This window comes from Salmo salar, chromosome 07 (genome assembly GCF_965601325.2).
Source record: "Salmo salar chromosome 07, fSalSal1, whole genome shotgun sequence".
NCBI lineage: Eukaryota > Metazoa > Chordata > Actinopteri > Salmoniformes > Salmonidae > Salmo > Salmo salar.
This window is the reverse complement of record NC_138297.1, coordinates 22,992,285-23,014,809: the sequence shown is the minus strand read 5'-3', so window position 1 is coordinate 23,014,809 and position 22,525 is coordinate 22,992,285. Positions and strand designations below refer to the sequence as shown.

At 44.1% G+C, this 22,525-nt stretch overlaps 1 protein-coding gene across 1 annotated transcript; it reads right to left on the bottom strand.

Moving 5' to 3' along the window:
• Positions 1–4,163: 4,163 nt before the first annotated feature.
• Positions 4,164–21,271, bottom strand: si:dkey-33c9.6 (active breakpoint cluster region-related protein). Its single transcript, XM_045721708.2, has 22 exons — positions 20,982–21,271; positions 20,778–20,887; positions 20,538–20,642; positions 19,261–19,509; positions 19,060–19,167; positions 17,429–17,483; positions 17,285–17,337; positions 16,989–17,126; positions 16,620–16,741; positions 16,269–16,425; positions 15,952–16,083; positions 15,506–15,581; positions 14,431–14,526; positions 12,127–12,201; positions 10,264–10,361; positions 8,558–8,668; positions 8,023–8,189; positions 6,866–7,005; positions 6,444–6,578; positions 6,243–6,348; positions 5,843–5,984; positions 4,164–5,036 (listed from the first exon to the last, which is right to left on the bottom strand). The coding sequence occupies exons 1-22, from the start codon at positions 21,241–21,243 to the stop codon at positions 4,944–4,946; spliced, it is 2,730 nt and encodes a 909-aa protein (XP_045577664.2). The 5' UTR covers positions 21,244–21,271; the 3' UTR covers positions 4,164–4,943.
• Between the last annotated feature and the right edge of the window lie 1,254 nt (positions 21,272–22,525).

Here is a 22,525-nt window from a genome sequence, read left to right as displayed (position 1 = left end):
CTGTGATTGGTTGGCCTATGTTGTGATGTAGCCTGTGATTGGTTGGCCCATGTTGTGATGTAGCCTGTGATTGGTTGGCCCATGTTGTGATGTAGCCTGTGATTGGTTGGCCCATATTATGATGTAGCCAGCCTGTGATTGGTTGGCCTATGTTGCGTTGTAGCCTGTGATTGGTTGACACATGTTGGGAGTTAGCCTGTAATTGGTTGGCCCATGTTGTGATGTAGCCTGTGATTGGTTGGCCCATGTTGTGATGTAGCTGTGATTGGTTGGCCCATGTTGTGATGTAGCCTGTGATTGGTTGGCCCATGTTGTGATGTTTCCTGTGATTGAAAATAAAATGAGAAGAAAAATAGCCTCGCTGACTGATGACCTCTCTAGGGTACCCCACACACAGAGGGAGGGAGAGTGTCTGCGTGTGTGTGGCTGTGTGTGCGTGCGTGGAGAAGATGAGTGTGTGAATGCAAGACAGAGAGAAAGAAAAAGAGAGAGAGAGAGGGTTGGGAGAGAGAGAGGGTTGGGAGAGAGAGAGGGTTGGGAGAGAGAGCGAGACAGAGAGAGAGCGAGAGAGAGGGTTGGGAGAGAGAGAGGGTTGGGAGAGAGAGCGAGAGAGAGAGAGCGAGAGAGAGGGTTGGGAGAGAGAGCGAGAGAGAAAGAGAGATGCACCTGCTCTGTTTTTCCAGGAACACCTGTCAGCAGCCGTCTTCACAGTTGACCCCCTGACGACAGTGAGTTTGATCAGAAAACTCCCCCAGCACACACACACACAGACTTGAACGCTTACACACACACACACACACACACACACACACACACACACACACACACACACACACACACACACACACACACACACACACACACACACACACACTTGAATGCTTACACACACACACACACACACACACACACACACACACACACACACACACACACACACACACACACGCTAGTGACCTGCAAGCACTGAGAATACAACTACTGTAAGCCTACAGCATACAAGTTGTCTTATGGTTTATTCAGACAAGCTTTGCAGTACAGTTTGTAAACCTTATGCAATTTGCTATTTACATATGTAATGCAAATACTGACAAAAAATAAAAAGCACACATGCATGAGGGACGGTAGCAAGTGTAAGTTTTGCCTCCACACATACAATACCAGTCAAAAGTTTGGACACACCTACCATTTTTTTAAAACTATTTTCTACATTGTAGAATAATAGTGAAGACAATACAAATATGAAATAATACATATGTAGTAACCAAAAAAGTTTTCAACAAATCAAAATATGTTTTATATTTCAGTTTCTTCAAAGTAGCCACCCTTTGCCTTGATGACAGCTTTGGACACTCTTGGCATTCTCTCAACCAGTTTCATGAGGTAGTCACCTGGAATGCATTACAATTAGCAGGTGTGCCTTGTTAAAAGTACATTTGTGGAATTTCTTTCCTTCTTAATGTGTTTTAGCCAATCAGTTGTGTTTTAACAAGGTAGGGGTGGTATACAGAAGGCAGCACTATTTGGTAAAAGACCAAGTCCGTATTAGGGCAAGAACAGCTCAAATAAGCAAAGGTCAGTCAATGAAGTTCAGCCAATCCTGAAAATGTCACATCTTAACATTAACTGTTCAGAGGATACTGCTTGAATCAGGCCTTCATGGTCAAATTGCTGCAAAGAAACCACTACTAAAGGACACCAATAAGAGGAAGAGACTTGGGCCAAGAAACACAAGCAATGGACATTAGACTGGTGGAAATCTGTTCTTTGGTCTTATGACTCTAAAATTTAGATTTTTGGTTCCCACCGTGAAGCATGGAGGAGGAGGGGTGATGGTGTGGGGGTGCATTACTGGTGACACTGTCTGTGATTTATTTTGAATTCAAGACACACTTAACCAGCATGGCTACCACAGCATTCTGCAGCGATCCGCCATCCCATCTATTTTGCGCTTAGTGGGACTATCATCTGTTTTTCAACAAGACAATGACCCAGCACACCTTCAGGCTGTGTAAGGGCTATTTGACCAAGAAGGAGAGTGATGGAGTGCTGCATCAGATGACCTGGCCTCCACCATCACCCGACCTCAACCTAATTGAGATGGTTTGGGATGAGTTGGACCGCAGAGTGAAGGAAAAGCAGCCAACAAGTGCTCAGCATATGTGGGAACTCCTTCAAGACCGTTGGAAAAGCATTCCAGGTGAAGCTGGTTGAGAGATTACCAAGCGTGTGCAAAGCTGTCATCAAGGCAAAGGGTGGCTACTTTGAAGAATCTCCCCCCCCCAAAAAAATATTTGTTTAACACTTCTTTGGTTACTACATGATTCCATATGTGTTACTTCATAGTTTTGATCTCTTCACTATTATTCTACAATATAGAAAACAGTAAAAATAAAGAAAAAACCCTTGAATGAATATGTGTATCCAAACTTTTGACTGGTACTATATGGACACGTATATATACACACACACAAATGCACACATGCACACACACAAATGCACACATGCACATACACACACACACACACACACACTAGGAGGCTGTGTGTGTGTGAGGGATTAGATGCTACATGGTGTTTGTAACTGCCTCTGTGTGTTGTCGAGAGGTGCCATGTTTACTGCCTGTGATAGAGGCTTTTACGAGGCATGAGGTCTGCACCGCAGCCAGAGCCAAAGTTCAATTAGACCTCCTGCAAACTCTCTCCTATCTTCCCTTCTTATTTCCTCTCTCTCTATCCCCCTCTCTCCTCTATTTCTTTCTCTCTTCAAATGTCCTTTCTCTCCCTCTTTCGTCCCTCAGTCTCTCTCACACACAAACACACACATTCCCAGAATCAAACACCCAAGTCGAAGTTCAACGAGCTGTGTGGCTCTTGCGCTTCCCCTCACACACACACACACACACACACACACACACACACACACACACACACACACACACACACACACACACACACACACACACACACACACACACACACACACACACACACACACACACACAGCTTCTGTTAACCTGAAAGGGAGAGGTCAATCCTTCTGATCCGCTGCCCGCATGCTTTCCATACGGACATGCTGCGGCCACGGCAACCCGAGTCCCCCCAGATTAGGACTAATCAAGCGTGCCTCGACTTTGGCCAACTCCTGCCCCTCGCACCCCTCCGCCTCCCTCTCCCACCCCTCCTCACTACCCTCTCTCTGCCCCCCAACCCTTCCCTTCTGTCCACCAGGCCCCCTTTCTCTGCCCCCCAACCCACCCCTCTGTCCACCAGGCTTCCTCTCTCTCTCTCTGCCCCCCAACCCACCCCTCTGTCCACCAGACCTCCCCTCTCTCTGCCCCCCAACCCACCCCTCTGTCCACCAGACCTCCCCTCTCTCTGCCCCCCAACCCACCCCTCTGTCCACCAGGCCCTCTCTCTCTCTACAGCTAGCTACAGGAGGTTACAAATACAGCACAGCTCACTTTCAGTGCCAATATATTTTTATACTGTTACTGTTACAACCCAGTTATATCCTTTGACTATAACAAAGTGACACACACGGGTGTTGTTCATTCATTCTGGGTTAATGCATGACATACTTTCGCCTTTGCTCTGTCTAACCACCTCTACCTATCCTTAGCCTTGCTTATGGTACATTTGACCTCCCACCCTTCCACCCTAAATATACTATATAGTCCTGTCTGTCCTCTGAAGCCTTTGGTCATGGATGTCTGTTCCCCTCTACTATTCAGAAACAGCTTCTCCAGGCTCCAGCTCCATTGTGCTATGATGTGTTTGTAGTTTGCAATGGGAACCTTATTTTGGCAGTCGCAGGGTTAGTGGGGACAGGTGATTTATGACACCAGGGGCCATAGCGAGGGTTCCACGTTTCTTTGTTTCCAGGCGCGGTCTGGACGTTGTTATGGCAGGCGGGCACACACACACATCTGACACCACGCAATGGGCTTCCCGAAACGCTCAGAGTCTGTGGGAATGTGTGGTGGGAGAGAGAGGGAGAAGAAGGAGAAAGGGTTGGGGGGCCCGGGGTAAGGATAGGTGGGATTAGGGATCAAAAGGCTGAGGGGGAGAGGTAACATTAGCCTACCCTGTCCAGGTGGTGTGGGAGTGGGGCCTGAAAAGGACTCCCCCTCCCCAATTGGGGTGGATGTGGTAGTGATGATGTCAAATCAAATCAAACTTTATTTGCCACATGCGGTGAATACAACAAGTGAAGACTTTACCGTGAAATGCTTACTTACAAGCCCTTAACCAACAGTGCAGTTCAAGAAGAAGAAAATATTTACCAAGTAAGCTAAAATAAAAAGTAATAATAAAAAGAAACACAATAAGAATAACGAGGTTATTTTCAGGGGGCACCGGTACCGAGTCAATGTGCAGGGGTACAGGCTAGTTGTGTACCTGTAGGTGGGGGTGAAGTGACTATGCATAGGTAACAAACAAATAGCGAGTAGCAGCAGTGTACAAGAGAGAGGGAGTGTCAATAAAAATTGTCTTGTGGCAATTTTTATGAATTATTAGCAGTCTAGTGGCTTGGGAGTGTGTGTGCGTATGTGTGTGTGTGTGTGTGTGTGTGTGTGTGTGTGTGTGTGTGTGTGTGTGTGTGTGTGTGTGTGTGTGAACTCCGTCTAGTTGGATTTGAACCATAACTGATGGGATTTCAAGCTAGGGAGGTGACCCCCAACCTTTTTACAACATCTACACTGTGTGACACACAGACTCACCCCAATCTCAACAACCTCCTTACACCCTCCCATGTGCATCCGCTGTCCATTTCTCTACCTCCTAGGACCTAGTACGTCATATAAAGTAAAGGACAGGTCTGTCAACCCAAATAAATATATTTAATCTTTACAGTGTCTGTAGTTTACAAGTCTTCTTTCTTTCTCTCCTGAATTTCTGTTGGCCAACCGTGATGTTTCCAGGAGTTGGTTCACTTGTTGTCTAATCCTCCTCAGTGGTCGCTGTGTCATGTGGTATGCAGGTCTGGGCTGCTGGCAGGTTGTCACACTGCAGGTAGGAATACACAACCTGGACCTGTACACATAGAGGGACAGAGAAACATAATTGTTCGACGACTGTTTGAAATCAATGTACTCTTTCAACCCCAAAAAAATGATGCATCCTCGTTTCCTTAATATCAGGTAATCACTGTTTTGACATTACTTGGTTAGTTAAAGCCATAGAGATAAGAAGGGAGATAGGATGCATTGCCAAAGTACAATGAGTGTACAAGACATTAAGGACACCTTCCTAATATTGAGTTGCACCCCCTTTTGCCCTCAGAACAGCCTCAATTCATCGGGGCATGGACTCTACAAGGTGTCAAAGTGTTCCACAGGGATACTGGCCCATGTTGACTCCAATGCTTCACACAGTTGTGTCAAGTTGGCTGGATGTCCTTTGGGTGGTGGACCATTCTTGATACACACGGGAAACTGTTGAGCGTGAAAAACCCAGTAGAGTTGCAGTTCTTGACACAAACCAGTGCGCCTGGCTCCTACTACCATACACCTTTCAAAGGCACTTACATCTTTTGTCTTCCCCATTCACCCTCTGAATGGCACACATACACAATTCATGTCTCCATTGTCTCAGAGCTTAAAAATGCTTCTTTAGTCCATCTCCTCTCCTTCATCTACACTGATTTGAAGTGGATTTAACAGGTGACATTAATAAGGGATCATAGCTTTTGCCTGGATTCACCTGGTCAGTGTATGTCATGGAAAGAGCAGGTGTTCTATCTGTGTATTAGAACAAATGCTGTATCTTCACCATATTGTATTATAAAGGTAATCATTATTATTTCTCCACAGAGGCCCAGTTGAAATGCTATGACCAACCTGCACCACCACCTCCTGAGAGATGTCCACTGGCGGGCTGCTCTGCCCCTGAACAGCCGCAGGGGGGCGCAGTAGACTGGGACCAAACACAGTGGCCAGGTTCATCAGAGGCATCTTGTTCAATTCCTGTCTATCTGACACTCTGGAGAACGTGTGAGAGTATGATGTCATTTACAAAGACACATGTGAGGATATGATGTCTTTGGCAAAAATACATGTGGAAAATACAATGGTACGCAATGTCAGGTCGGCATTACATGGATATGATGCTTGTTAAGATTGTGATAAATGTGTCTGCTAAATGACCGAATGTAAATAGTAACATGTAATATGTTAAAAGTATCATGTTTTTAGTAACATACTTTCTGCAAAACAAGTATTGAGAAGAGGTGAGAGAGACCGTTTGAGGTGGTGGAGTAGGAACAGGAACGTGTTTTGGTTGACGGAGGGACAGGACTGGAGCAGAGACAACATGGACACACTCCTGGAGCTCAGGTCTGGGATGTCTAACAGAGAGAAACAACACAGGTATGAGTGGAGAATTGTGTGTGCGTGTGTGTGCGCGTGTGTCCGTGTGTGTGTGTGTGTGTGTGTGACATACCCAACGCCTTGGTGAAGCTCTGAAACAGCTCTGTAGGTATAAGGGGTTCCGGTAGCTCCCTGAAGTAGAGCTTCAGTATACCTGAGACAGCATTCACATCTACACACCTCAACCTGGACACTGCCTCACGCAGATCTAGAAGGATAGACAGATAGATAGATAGATAGATAGATAGATAGATAGATAGATAGATAGATAGATAGATAGATAGATAGATAGATAGATAGATAGATAGATAGATAGATAGATAGATAGATAGATAGATAGATAGATAGATAGATAGATAGATAGATAGATAGATAGATAGATAGATAGATAGATAGATAGATAGATAGATAGATGATAGAGTATAAGTTGACATTAGACCACAACATACTTGAACCACAGACCTCCAGCCCCACCAAAAACACACACAGACTCACTGGTGTTGAAGGCAGTCTTGAGGTTGTTGATGTCACTGGTAGCTGCTGATAGCCTGTAGATGCCCACCTCCTCCATCCCTCTCCTCTCCACCTCCTCTACACAGCAACGCACCACATGTGGCACCAGGACTCCCTCCTGTCTGGAAGAGGACACACACACACAGACACACACTCCGGGTTGTGTTTCTACATACAGCACATACACACATTATATGCTATCGGCATCGTAGAAAAACTTGTCTTGGATGTTCATATGGTGTTTTGAATTATTTGAATTTATCCTAGAGACATGAAACATGCAATGCACACAAAGAGCAATGACTCCTTTCAATTCAGAGAAATGGAAAGCACACAGTGTGGTTTCTCTTTTCATGCCATTCTTGTCTTGCCACATCTGCTATTCTTATATTACAAGAAGTTACGACCGTCATTGTGGTTTCATTTCACTTCCTACCACTATTAAACAGACAAGGAGAGGGAGACGTGTTGTGTGTTGCATGTTGAGGTCTATGTTGAAAAGTCCTCTGTCATTGAAAATGATCTTACAAATAAATGAGTTAAGAGATGAGATAAGGAGAGGAAGTCACTTTAGAGCGGGGGGTCCAATCCGGCCCGCGGGTGGTATGATAAAAAAAAAAGATAGAACATTTTTTTGAGGGGGGAGGAACGAACTCAATATACTTTAAAATGACTAAAGGCAAATGGAAACTGTGTAGAAATGATAATGGACCTACATTCAAACAGTTTCTTGACTCTGTCCAGCTCGCTAATAATCACCCAAATGAAAGATAGACAGTCAGGGAGTAATCGAAAACTCAAAAAACTATGGATAGAGGACTATATTTAGCAAATTTTAATGGGGGGAAATATAACCAATTTTCAGTTTGGCCCCCCCGGACCTCATTGAAGACCGTGGAAAATTTGTTTGACACATTTTAACAACTTACAGGAGCATTTAGGGTTAAGTGCCTTGCTCAAGGGCATTTTTGACCCCGTCTGCGCAGGGATTACAACCAGCCACCTTTTGGTTACTGGCCTAACGCTCTTAACTGCTAGGCTACCTGACACCGCCATAGAGAATTGAGATGCACCCAGTGTGCCAAAATCTCAGGTCTTTAAAGCTCATTGGACTATTTGTAATGATTGACAGGACTCACTGTGCCACAGTTCCAATAGGCATGCAGAAGATACGCTGTTGCTGGGCGGGGGCCAAACTGGGCCGGTCTAGAGGGTGAGGGTAGTACTTTAGAGACAGAGTCACAACCACCTGGCCTAGAGATACGGTCTGTCTCCTCCATCGCTTCTGTAGGAGGGCTGGGTCCAGCTAGAACACATACACATGAACAGGTGAACACAGGCGCACGCACACATGCACACACAGCACAGGACACTGATGAGGGGAGGACGGCTCAAAGTAATGTGGAATGAAGTGAAATGAATGTGGAATGTGGAATGAAGTGAATGGAATGGTATCAAACACAAGGAAACCATGTGTTTAATGTGTTCGATTCCAATCCAGCCTTTACTATGAGCCTGTCCTCCCTAATTAAGGTGCCACCAGCTGCCTGTGACACGCAGTATACACCTTTAAACAGATGGAAACACACATGTATGTACACACACACACACCCCTTCTAAACATGGGAGAACAGATCACGATACACACATCTAGGCACAGATGCAGACACACACCTGTATGGAGGTCTTGCCAAGGACTCGGTCCTCACAGCTCTCTCCTACCTCTGGCTGTAACACAACCAGCACCCTGAGGTTCTGAGCCCCATCCACCTGGAATGAGAACTCCTGAGGACAAACACAAACCACTGTCAAAGAGGAGTATTGATGACTAAGTTCAAATGGTATTTTAAAAGAAAAATTTGAATAAAAAGCATCATCACTGAAATATCACTGAAAAGCATCATCATTATTTACTGATGTAGCATCTTAATTTGATCACTCTGTTGCAGGAGAACTTTGATGCAATGCAGGATATTTAAAAATTGTAGTGTATTTGAGGTTTAACATTTTCCCGTATGAAAATGGTATCATCCCCTAAGACAATGTCCATTAATTATAATCAGCTTAATAATTCACATTTCCTGTTAATTATAATCAACATAATAATTCACATTTCCTGCTGCTACAGGATTATTTTCCTGCTGTAGCAAACTGGCCCAAATTAAGATCCTACATTTGTAACAAAAATATAGGTAAGATAATGATTCCACCTTTCAAAATGGCTGCTGGTAGAGCTAGCATGGGTTAGAGGCCTTCATGGGTCAAAAAAGTTGGACCTGGGGCTTTCCCACCCGGACTCAATATCTGCATAAATAATGTTTTTTACATATAGAGACCCGTTCTGAACAGACTCAAGGACAACTAGACCTGTTTCGTATAGACCTGGTCTGATCCAGACCCGGTCCGATCCAAGTGATGGAAGCAGCAGAAAAGTCCATTTTTAAGCTACTTTATTTCCCGGAGCTGATAAAGCACGAGGGAGAGGAGGCAGAGAGAGGTGAGGGGCCTGCTATTTGTAGCAAGTGACATGGATAACAGGGAGGCGCGAGGGAGAGATGAGAGAGAGACAGCAACCAACCAAGCCAACTCACGCTATAGTAGATTAATGACTGCCATAGCTAGGTTATTTATAATCCAATATGATTACGTAGTACCTGTCTTGACTGCATCAAACCTGGAGAAGCTAGTTAAGCTAGCTAGGCTAATTGACATATGCGCTTTCAAATCAAATCAAATCAAGTGTTATTGTTCACATACACATGGTTAGCGGATGTTAATGTGAGTGTAGCGAAATGCTTGTGCTTCTAGTTCCGACTATGCAGTAAAATCGAACAAGTAATCTAACAAATTCACAACAACTACCTTATACACACAAATGTAAAGGGATGAATAAGAATATGTACATATAAATATATGGATGAGCGGTGGCGTGCGGCATAGGCAAGATGCAGTAGATGGTGTAGAATACAGTATATATACATATGAGATGAGTAATGTAGGATATGTAAACACTATTAAAGTGCCGTTATTTAAAGTGACTAGTGATACCTCTATGTAAACATTATTAAAGTGCCGTTATTTAAAGTGACTAGTGATACCTTTATTAAGTCCGTTTATTAAAGTGACCAGAGATTTGAGTCAGCATGTTGGCAGCAGCCTCTCTATGTTAGTGATGGCTGTTAAACAGTCTGATGGCCTTGAGATAGAGGCTATTTCATGTCCTACACAGTTACAAACAACAATATAAAGTAGCAGCCTCTCACATCAGATCCGACCTAGATCCGTGACATTATTTTCGAATTCTGGGTCCCGGACCGGGTCTCGGGTATTCAGGTACAGGTGGATCCGTGAAAACATCTAGCCTGGGTACAGCATCTTACCTGGTCCCAGTGAGGGCTGAGGCTGCTGACAGAGGAATGGGTCTGGGCTTGGCTCTCATAGAACTCAAAGCCATCCAACTCCACACACACATACACACCTAGGAGGGAGTAGTGAGACAGTCTGTTTAAAGAGCTTACTGGTTTGTGTTACAGTGGAGTATGAGGGTAGAATATACTGTATGTACAGTGGGGGAGAAAAGTATTTAGTCAGCCACCAATTGTGCAAGTTCTCCCACTTAAAAAAGATGAGAGAGGCCTGTAATTTTCATCATAGGTACACGTCAACAATGACAGACAAAATGAGAAAAAAAAATCCAGAAAATCACATTGTAGGATTTTTAATGAATTTATTTGCAAATTATGGTGGAAAATAGGTATTTGGTCAATAACAAAAGTTTATCTCAATACTTTGTTATATACCCTTTGTTGGCAATGACACAGGTCAAACGTTTTCTGTAAGTCTTCACAAGGTTTTCACACACTGTTGCTGGTATTTTGGCCCATTCCTCCATGCAGATCTCCTCTAGAGCAGTGATGTTTTGGGGCTGTCGCTGGGCAACACAGACTTTCAACTCCCTCCAAAGATTTTCTATGGGGTTGAGATCTGGAGACTGGCTAGGCCACTCCAGGACCTTGAAATGCTTCTTACGAAGCCACTCCTTCGTTGCCCGGGCGGTGTGTTTGGGATCATTGTCATGCTGAAAGACCCAGCCACGTTTCATCTTCAATGCCCTTGCTGATGGAAGGAGGTTTTCACTCAAAATCTCACGATACATGGCCCCATTCATTCTTTCCTTTACACGGATCAGTTGTCCTGGTCCCTTTGCAGAAAAACAGCCCCAAAGCATGATGTTTCCACCCCCATGCTTCACAGTAGGTATGGTGTTCTTTGGATGCAACTCAGCATTCTTTGTCCTCCAAACACGACGAGTTGAGTTTTTACCAAAAAGTTCTATTTTGGTTTCATCTGACCATATGACAATCTCCCGATCCTCTTCTGGATCATCCAAATGCTCTCTAGCAAACTTCAGACGGGCCTTGACATGTACTGGCTTAAGCAGGGGGACACGTCTGGCACTGCAGGATTTGAGTCCCTGGCGGCGTAGTGTGTTACTGATGGTAGGCTTTGTTACTTTGGTCCCAGCTCTCTGGAGGTCATTCACTAGGTCCCCCCGTGTGGTTCTGGGATTTTTGCTCAACGTTCTTGTGATCATTTTGACCCCACGGGGTGAGATCTTGCGTGGAGCCCCAGATCGAGGGAGATTATCAGTGGTCTTGTATGTCTTCCATTTCCTAATAATTGCTCCCACAGTTGATTTCTTCAAACCAAGCTGCTTACCTATTGCAGATTCAGTCTTCCCAGCCTGGTGCAGGGCTACAATTTTGTTTCTGGTGTGCTTTGACAGCTCTTTGGTCTTGGCCATAGTGGAGTTTGGAGTGTGACTGTTTGAGGTTGTGGACAGGTGTCTTTTATACTGATAACAAGTTCAAACAGGTGTCGTTAATACAGGTAACGAGTGGAGGACAGAGGAGCCTCTTAAAGAAGAAGTTACAGGTCTGTGAGAGCCAGAAATCTTGCTTGTTTGTAGGTGACCAAATACTTATTTTCCACCATAATTTGCAAATAAATTCATTAAAAATCCTACAATGTGATTTTCTGGATTTTTTTTCTCGTTGAAGTGTACCTATGATGAAAATTACAGGCCTCTCTCATCTTTTTAAGTGGGAGAACTTGCACAATTGGTGGCTGACTAAATACTTTTTTCCCCCACTGTATGTACTGTGTCTGGGTAAGATATAGACACTGTGGTATGCATTTGGATAGTGTTAGATATATAGTAGATACAGTGTGCGGATACTCACTGGCTGGCTGTTGTAATCCACAGGCAGAGTGAATGGCTACACTGAGAGTCCCACATAGAGACTCCTCCTCACTTTCTGAGAGGGAGAGAGAGAGAGACAGAGAGAGAGGCAGTCATGCAGAAGAACAGCTCCTGACTGGTTATAATTTTCTGGTTGTTAAGAGTGAGATTAACAAAATTAAATTAGCTAAATATATCTTGGTAATGAAATTGTACAACTGAAGATCAACACAGGAGGAAAAGATTGACATAGTGTGAGTTGAAAAAGCAATGTTAATCGTGCAGAATGGCTCAATTCAAATTTTACTGGCTAGCTCCAACTGTTTACTGGCGGTAACCATAGCAACATGGCCACTGAGGCAGTGCTAGTAGAACCAGCAGCAGCAGAGACTGAGAGACCCCCCCACCTTCTTTTTTTTTTTAAACACAAAGCTTCTACAGGACCAGATCAACCAGCCACACATTCACAGCCCAGTAAGCTGTACAAAATCAGAAGTTCATGCAGATGGGCTCAAAAGAGCACATAAGAATACCAGAAAGCAACAAGTAACCGAAATATCTAAACACTCTTCGATAACTTTCTGGATACCACATCCACTCACTGTAAAGAAGGCATCAATCTAGCACTAAAAAAACATCAACAATATATTCAGGCAAACGGCAAAATAAGCACAACTGAAATGGATAAAAAACAAACCCAAAAAACTGTTTTGATGCAGATTGTAAAATGCTAAGAATTTTTTTTTGTTTACTATCCAATCAAAAGCACAGAGACCCAAATAATGGTGAATTACGCCTTCAATACTGTGAGACTTTAAAACTCTATAAACGTACACTCAGAACCAAAAAAGCACCGGACAACAGCATGCAGCTGACACTAATTGAGGAATCCATAAACACAAACAACTTCTGGCAAAATTGGAAAAAACGAAATAAATCGAAACTAGAAGAATTAGCGATACAAAATGGTCACATATGGAAAACCCATTTAAAACACTCTGCAACACCGTTCAAATTGTTGCAAACGCAGAACAATGCCAAATTCATGAGAAGTTGAATGGATTACAAAAAGCTATAAAGGCCAATCAAAATCCATTGGACTCTCCAATTACTGACCAGGAGCTCTATAAGAAACTTCAGGCCCTCAGATTTAAAAAAGCATGGGGACCTGACGGCGTCCTAAATGAGATGCTCAAATTCACTAGTGCAAAATTTCAATTGGCTATATTAAAACGGTTTAATTTGATCCTGAGTGTAGGTTATATCCCTGACATCTGGAATCAGGGACTCATAACTCCAATCTTTAAGAACGGAGACAAAACTGACCCTAACAATTACAGAGGGATTTTTTTTTTACAGTAACCTGGGGAAGGTTTTCTGTAGTATTATAAATGTAAGAGTTCTAAACTTCCATAATAAGCACAATGTCTTGAGTAAAAGCCTAATTGGATTTATACCAAAACATCGCACGACCGATCATATTTACACCCTACACACCCTGATAGATAAACATGTCCACCAAAATAATACCAAAACATTTGCTTGCTTTATCAACTTCCAAAAAGCATTTGATTCTATTTGGCATACAGGACTGTTATACAAAGTTATTGAAAGTGGTGTAGGGGGTAAAACATATGACCTTTGCAGCATCAAAATTGTCAAGAAAATAACAGAATTCTTTAACCATGGGCAGGGCCTTCGCCAGGGTTGCCATCTGAGCCCTGCACTTCAATATTTACATATTCACTATTCTAGAAAAATCCTCAGCCCCTGGTTTTAGTTTCCACTATTCATAGGTTAAATGCCAGCTCTTCGCAGATGACCTGTGCCTGCTGTCACCCACAGCACATGGCTTACAGCAGAGCCTGGACCTGCTAGAACAGTACGGCCAGACCTGGGCCCTGGCAGTAAACCCCAAAAATTCAAAAATAACGATTTTCCAGAGAAGATACAAATCTCAGGGAATTAGACCAAAGATCTCAATTGGTACAAAATATATAGAGTACTGCACACAGCACATTTAATTAGGTTTAAAAATAAGCTCAACTGGACACCTAAATGAGGCAGTGAATTAACTGAAAGAGAAAGCACGCAGGGCATTCTACGCCATTAAAAAACAAATTCAAATTGAAATACTTATAAAAATTGGGCTAAAACGAATTGAATGTGTCATCAAACCAATTGCACTTCATGAGAGAGAGCGGCAGAGAGCGAGTGAGACGGTGAAATGTAGAGTATGGTAGATAAAGAGAGAGAAAGTGAACGGAAGTGATCATGAGAAAGGTGTGTCTGAATTATGTCTCACGAGGCAGTATGCTGTGTAGGGGAGGCTGTTGGGTCATTCTCAGTTTGACACAGGAGCTGGTCAAGGTGAGCAGATCTGGAGGAATCGTTTCTATGTCTGAGAAATAACACACACACACACACACACACACTCACACACACACACACACACACACACACACACACACACACACACACACACACACACACACACACACACATCATAGACCACTTGAATGACATACTGTGCAACAAACTACAACCATTGATGTCATGTCTCACTCACTCACTTACTCATTCCCTCATTAACTCACTTATTCACATACAGTACACACTTAATCACTCACACACCATTCACTCACTCCCTCAGTCACTCACTCAGTCACTCACTCATTCACTCATTAACTCACTCACATACAGTACACACTTAATCACTCACACACCATTCACTCACTCCCTCAGTCACTCACTCAGTCACTCACTCATTCACTCATTAACTCACTCACATACAGTACCCACTTAATCACTCATACACCATTCACTCACTCACTCCCTCACTCACTCATTAACTAATTCACTCACACACCTGCTCATTCATTCACTCACTCAATCACTCACTCACACACTCACAAACTCACTCAGACACTCAATCACTCACTCTCTCACACTCAATCACTCACACACACACACACTCACATACTTACACAATTTCTCACTCACTCACTCACATACAGTACCCACTTAATTAACTAATTCACTCACACAACTGCTCGCTCACTCACTCACTCACTCACTCACTCACTCACTCACTCACTCACCACTACAGTACCGACTTAATCACTCATACACCATTCACTCACTCACTCCCTCATTAACTAATTCACTCACTCACTCACATACAGTACCCACTTAATCACTCATACACCATTCACTCACTCACTCACTCACTCACTCACTCACTCACTCACTCACTCACTCACTCACTCACTCACTCACTCACTCATTAACTAATTCACTCACTCACTCACTCACTCACTCACTCACTCACTCACTCACTCACTCACTCACTCACTCACTCCCACTACCCTCTCACTCACTATCTCCGGTGAGTTTGTGGATGGCCTCTCTCCACTCCTCTAGTTCATACAGAGATGACATCACCAGAGTGTGGCTCTGAAAAATAACGCACACAGAGGGGGATGTATGTGTATGAGGGTTTAGGTGTGGGTGTGTGTGTGTGTGTGTGTGTCTTTTTGGTTTTACTATCCTTGTGGGGACCAGAAGTCCTCACAAGGATAGTAAAACATGGAAAATTCAAACAAGTGGAGACATTTCGCTGGTCCCCCACAACCAAAAAGGCTATTTTAGGCTTAGGGGTTAGGGTTAGAATTAGGGTTAGAATTAGGGTTAGGGGTTAAATGTAGGGTTATGGTTAGGGTTAAGGGTTAGAGAAAATAGTATTTTGAATGGGAATCAATTGTTTGGTCCCACAAGGATCGTAAAACAAATGAGTGTGTGTGTGTGTGTGCGTGCGTGCGTGCACCTTGCCGCTGGGGCTGTGTAGTTCCAGGGGGAGGAAGGGAGAGTGTGTGAGAAACATCAGTTCAAGCTGCTCCATCTTCTTCCTGCCTCGCTCTGTAGTTCGACTGGCCAAGGACTTCAGTGGGACATTCTTCTGTAGGACACACACACACACACACGCACACACAAAGTTAATATTTTAAATCTGACTACTTTACAGAGTAATGGTTCTATTGGGTAATACACTCACTCACTCACCTCACTCACCACACACACACACACACACACACACACACTCCACACACTCCACACACTCCACACACACACATAAAGACTCACCATGATCTGTCGCAGTTCGTGTCTGAGGACGTACATCTTAGCTCTCATGGTGTGTATGCGCTGGTGTGTGTCTGTGGTGCGCTCCATCTCTGGTCCCCAGTGGAGTTTCAGTCCAGCTAGAGGCAGGTACCAACAGAACCTGTAGTGGGCCTGCTTACTGGGAGATAGGACACACACGCACACGCACACACACACACGCATGCACGCACGCATACGCACGCACGCACACACACGCACACACACAAATGAACAAACAAATGGACAAATGCATGCACACACATTCTGTGTGATTTAAAAAAAAGAAAGTCTCTTAATAAACTTCAACACACACATTCTGGACCTGTCACTCACCCTTGGGCCCCGCCCTTGAGTTTGGTGCACAGCAGCAGGTCAGTGTACAGGAAGAGATGGCAAAGGTTACGCCCCCCCTCACACATATCCACCACGAAGCCATCACGCATCAGCTGACGCCGCTGCAACACACACACACACATACAGCGATGGTTATGATATGGTGTGTGAAACTATTTGAGGGTGTGTCGTTAAAGTAGGTGTGTGTGTCCATGTGTGTGCATCATAAGGGTGTGTTTGCACTGTGCATCGTCAGTGTGTGTGCAAGTGCGTGGATCTACGTCTGTCTGTCTGTCTGTCTGTCTGTCTGTCTGTCTGTCTGTCTGTGTGTGTGTGTCTGTGTGTGTGTCCCTTCTCTGTCCATCTCACCATGCCCCTGCTGAGGGTGACCTCTTGTTTGCACTGTGACCCCTCGTTGACCCCAGACAGGAAGCTCTGGGACAGTCTCAGAGCCTCCAGCAGCACGGGGTGGTCACCATGCGTCTGTGGAGTGTGCTTCAACAGGTCCTATACAGGAGACGGGAGAGAGAGGAGGGAGAAAAGAGGAAGGATGAAAGAAAATGGGAAGGGGAGGAAGACAGGAGATAGAGTGGTAAGTGTAGAGATGAGTGTCGGTGGTTACAGAAAAATGAATGGATGGACGGAATGGGGGGGGACACTCTTACATGCAGCACTAAGGTTGTCTTGGTGATTCTGTCCAGAGGCTTGTACAGGAGAGCTGGAGGGATTCAAACAACATGTGATTCATGCAGTGGCGGGTGGAGGGACATGCAGTGACTCTTTAACAAGAGGTAAAACCTTCATCTTACCCTCAAAGGTGTATTCAGTCTTAGATTTGTCTGATCCATTATAAAACATCATACTCTGAAAACAGGAGAGAGGGAGTGTGAGAAGGTTGTAATATCGCACAACTTCAACAATGAATTTTCGAATAATTAATGTGTTTCGTTCGAGATATCAAGTGCATAGAGACAGAGAGAGAGAGAGAGAGAGAGAGAGAGAGAGAGAGAGAGAGAGAGAGAGAGAGAGAGAGAGAGAGAGAGAGAGAGAGAGATGTTGCAATGCACACATTTCCAAATCAGTAATGTCTGTCTCTCTTACCCCGGCCAGTATTCTGAAGCTTACCCCAGCCAGTATTCTGAAGCTTACCCCGGCTAGTATTCTGAAACTTACCCCAGCCAGTATTTTGAAGCTTACCCCAGCCAGTATTCTGAAGCTTACCCCAGCCAGTATTCTGAAGCTTACCCCGGCTAGTATTTTGAAGCTTACCCCGGCCAGTATTCTGAAGCTTACCCCAGCTAGTATTCTGAAGCTTACCCTGGCTAGTATTCTGAAACTACCCCGGGTAGTATTCTGAAGCTTACCCCGGCTAGTATTCTAAAACTTACCCCGGCTAGTATTTTGAAGCTTACCCCGGCTAGTATTCTGAAACTACCCCGGCTAGTATTCTGAAGCTTACCCCGGCTAGTATTCTGAAACTTACCCCGGCTAGTATTTTGAAACTACCCCGGACAGTATTCTGAAGCTTACCCCGGCTAGTATTCTGAAACTTACCCCGGCTAGTATTCTGAAACTTACCCTGGCTAGTATTCTGAAGCTTACCCCGGCTAGTATTTTAAAACTACCCCGGCCAGTATTCTGAAGCTTACCCCGGCAAGTATTCTGAAACTTACCCCGGCTAGTATTCTGAAACTACGCCGGCCAGTATTCTGAAGCTTACCCCGGCAAGTATTCTGAAACTTACCCCAGCTAGTATTCTGAAACTACCCCGGTCAGTATTCTGAAACTTACCCTGGTGTCACGTCCTGACCATAGAGAGCTCTTATTTTCTATGGTAGAGTAGGTCAGGGCGTGACTGGGGGATTTATCTAGTTTGTTTATTTCTATGTTGTGTTCTAGTTTCTTTTTTCTATGTTGGGGTTTTTGTATGATTCCCAATTAGAGGCAGCTGGTCATCGTTGTCTCTAATTGGGGATCATATTTAAGTAGTTGTTTTTCCCACCTGTGTTTGTGGGAGATTATTTTGAGTTAGTGCATGTTGCACCTCTGTCGTCACGGTTTGTTGTTTGTTTATAGTTTATTGTTTGTTTGTTTGGCTAAGTTTCACATAATAATAAAGATATGGAACGATACTCACGCTGCGCCTTGGTCCGAATCTACACACAGACGTGACACCCGGCCAGTATTCTGAAGCTTACCCCGGCCAGTATTCTGAAGCTTACCCCGGCCAGTATGCTGAAGTTTACATCGGCCAGTATTCTGAAGTTTACCTCGGCCAGTATTCTGAAGCTTACATCAGCCAGTATTCTGAAGCTTACATCAGCCAGTATTCTGAAAGCTTACATCAGCCAGTATTCTGAAGCTTACATCAGCCAGTATTCTGAAAGCTTACATCAGCCAGTATTCTGAAGCTTACCCCAGACAGTATTCTGAATCTTACCTCAGCCAGTATTCTGAAGCGCTGGTCAGTCTGAGTACACCTCCTCACGATCTCCACAGCACTCTCATAGTTATCTATGAAACCACGATACACACCTAGCTGGCTCACCTGTGTGTGTGAGAATAGGTGTGAAATAAGACACCTGTAGCTGATAGTGGGTCAATAAAAGGATGGATGGATGGAGCAGAAGGAGTAGCTCACAATCTTAAGGAAGAGGTCTCCAACAGTTAGGTGGAAGCCCATTTGCCCCTGCTCTTTCCCCGGCCCCTGCCCCGAGTCTGTCTCTGGGTGTATTTGTGGCCCCAGCGGCCCCAGGCGGTCCCTCAGGCAAGTGTAGAAGTCTCTGTGCAGGTCTCTGAGCTCTGGCACCTGATAGAACACAGATCGGACCTGCTGGCTGGATAGAACTGGCTGAGACGTCCCTGCTGTGGCCTTCAAGGCCTTCATAGGCTGGGGAAGGAAGGAGGTGAGAGAGAGAGAGACAAAAAGTGGGTGTGAGAAAAAAAGTTGAGAAAGAGGGAGGTGAGAAGACAGTGACGAACACAGCTTAAATGTTCACACGTTGGTAAATATAGACACACAGTACACATGTATCTGTCAAAAGCCTTTTTGACACCTACTCTCACAGCGCACACAAACGCACACTACAAATTCTCTCTTACACACTAAGCTTTACACACTGTCATACAGCACTCACACTAAACACAAGCGTCTGGAAGAACAGCCCAAACTTTTCAACATGGGTGGGTCTGACCAACCTTACGATACCAACCCAAATGGGGGTTGTTTCTCTATTTGTGTTGCTTGTTGACACAAAAGCAGAAGCATGACTATTATAATGACATGGAGATAAAGGAGAAGAGAAATTAAGAGATAAAAAAAGGACTTGGTCACTCGTTATTGCAAAACCACTTCCTATCACACTCACTCACTCCTAATGCTGCCTACTTGTAATATACTCTGGTTGAATTCCAATACAAAACCTCACCCACTTCCCTCAGCCCTAGTTCACTAGGTGTAAGCAATATGGAGAAAACAATCCTTTCCAGAAGCTTAGGTGGAGATATTACCATATTACACCATGAGCTACCATAAATATTACACCTTATCCCTTTCACGACTGTGAGGTGAAGTCAGCAGGTAGAGAGGGAAGGGAGCATGGTTTTCATAATGAAATCAAGCCCTGGACAAAAGACAGAAGTCATTCTCTCAACAAAGAATTACAGAAGTGTTGTGGCTACAGGAGGAAGCAATGTGCCACCCGACAACAGAGCCGATATAAAACGTGTGTTGTAATTGTTATTGCAAGTGATGCTGTATGCCACAATACATAACCGCGTGCTTAAGGACCCTTAGAAACAAATAAACACACCAAAGCCCCTGAGCAGTGTGTTCGTGTGTGTGTGTGTGTGTGTGTGTGTGTGTGGTGTGTGTGTGTGTGTGTGTGTGTGTGTGTGTGTGTGTGTGTGGGGGGGGACCATTAACAGTGTCTCTAGTTCATTGAGGTAGATCTTCTCACTGTCCAGCACCGTTCTCAGGACCATGAGCCTCCTGACCAGCATATCTTCCGGGGTACGCAGGACCTTAAAGACAGAGAAAACACTCTGCTGTAAATGTGTGTGTGTATGTATGTGTGTGTGTGTGTGAGCGTGTGTGTGTTTCGTGTGACCAATAGGAGAGGTAGGCGCCATGGAAGGCGCCATAGTGCAATAACTCACGGGGGTGTCGGGCAGGTCCATGCTGCCTGTCTGGAGGGGGGAGAACACATCCTCCTCTGGGAACACATCATCCTCCAGTGGATCAGGCCCTGTACCACCGACAGCCTCCACTGAGGTAGAGTAGAAACACACACATCATTTACACAGAAAGAAAACATGCATACAAACACACACTTATGGCAAGACACACACTAATGTACTTGCCTGGGATATGCTGTGTCTCCAGGTAATCCACTGCCTCCTTGAATACCTCCATTGCGCTGATATATCTGTAACAATATCCGTGGGTGTCTGGGTGAGGCGACTGAGAGTGTGTATCTATAGAGGTGAAATAAAGAGAACACGGGTAAGCAGCAGCCGTTAAACTTCCTGTTTCAGTGGACCAAAAAAAAGAGTGGGGGGTGGGGGGTGGTGATAGCCTATCAGGACAGGAGTGAAACATTTGTGAAGCAGTATTGTCCGACATTGAACTGTCTGGCCCAATATCCAGTAGCCTAATTTGCCTAGTAAAAAAAAGAAGAAAAGACTATGGGTTCTGTAGCCTATTCACAAATAACCTACTAAAACTTTACACAGGATGAGAGCAGTGAGCACAGCTCAGTTTGACATCTCGGCTCACCATGTTGGTTAACCATAATGTTGATTTTAACCATAATCTCGAATGCAGCACCTTGGACAGCGCAGGCAGGAAACGGATGACACGTACACATGCAGCAGCAAGACTGTGACCCAGAAACACTTGTGATACTGATGACAAGCAAATTAATAATTTCAGCAGTAACTCGCTGCAATTGTAAAATTACGGTAAAACTACTGACATGCTGTTGTAGAATGTTTTTTTATACACAATGATAACCTATGGTTTAGATATAAAAGATGAACGTCACTGTGAACCAATTGCTTGTTATAGGGACGGTAAAGGGGTTCTTTACTTATGCAACAGGGCCATCTTGTGGTCAACCCTGTGATAAATTGTTAATTTTATCTGATAAAAGTTGATCTAGGCTACGTCATGCCTTGTTTTGTGATTCTATTCACCGTTGCCTCGAAGTTACATTATGACATCACATAGCATCGTGAAGTTAAGTTCTCTGTCTTTTGATAACAGTTCTAGAATGGCTGGTTACTGTCATGCGAACAGATACATTCAGAAGTCTATTTTATAGATTTTTAGTTCCGGTTTCCTTTTCTTCTCTATCCTCAGAGTATCTTCTGAGAGATAAGGGGAAGAGAATATCGGATCATTCAAAATGCACTACCATCTATATAATTCAATTCAATTCAAGGGGCTTTATTGTCATGGGAAACATATGTTAACATTGCCAAAGCAAGTGAAATAGATAGTAAACAAAAGTGAAATAAACAATAAAAATGAACAGTAAACATCACACTCACAGAAGTTCCAAAGGAATAAAGACCATACAAATGTCATTATGTCATACAGTGTTGTAACGATGTGCAAATGGTTAAACTACAAAAGGGAAAATAAATAAACATAAATATGGGTTGTATTTACAGTGGTGTTTGTTCTTCACCGGTTGCCCTTTTCTGTGGCAACAGGTCACAAATTTAGCTGCTGTGATGGCACACTGGTATTTCACCCAGTAGATATGGGAGTTTATCAAAATCGCCTTTGTTTTCGAATTCTTTGTGGATCTGTGTAATCTGAGGGAAATATGTGTCTCTAATATGGTCATACATTTGGCAAGAGGTTAGGAAGTGCAGCTCAGTTTCCACCTCATTTTGTG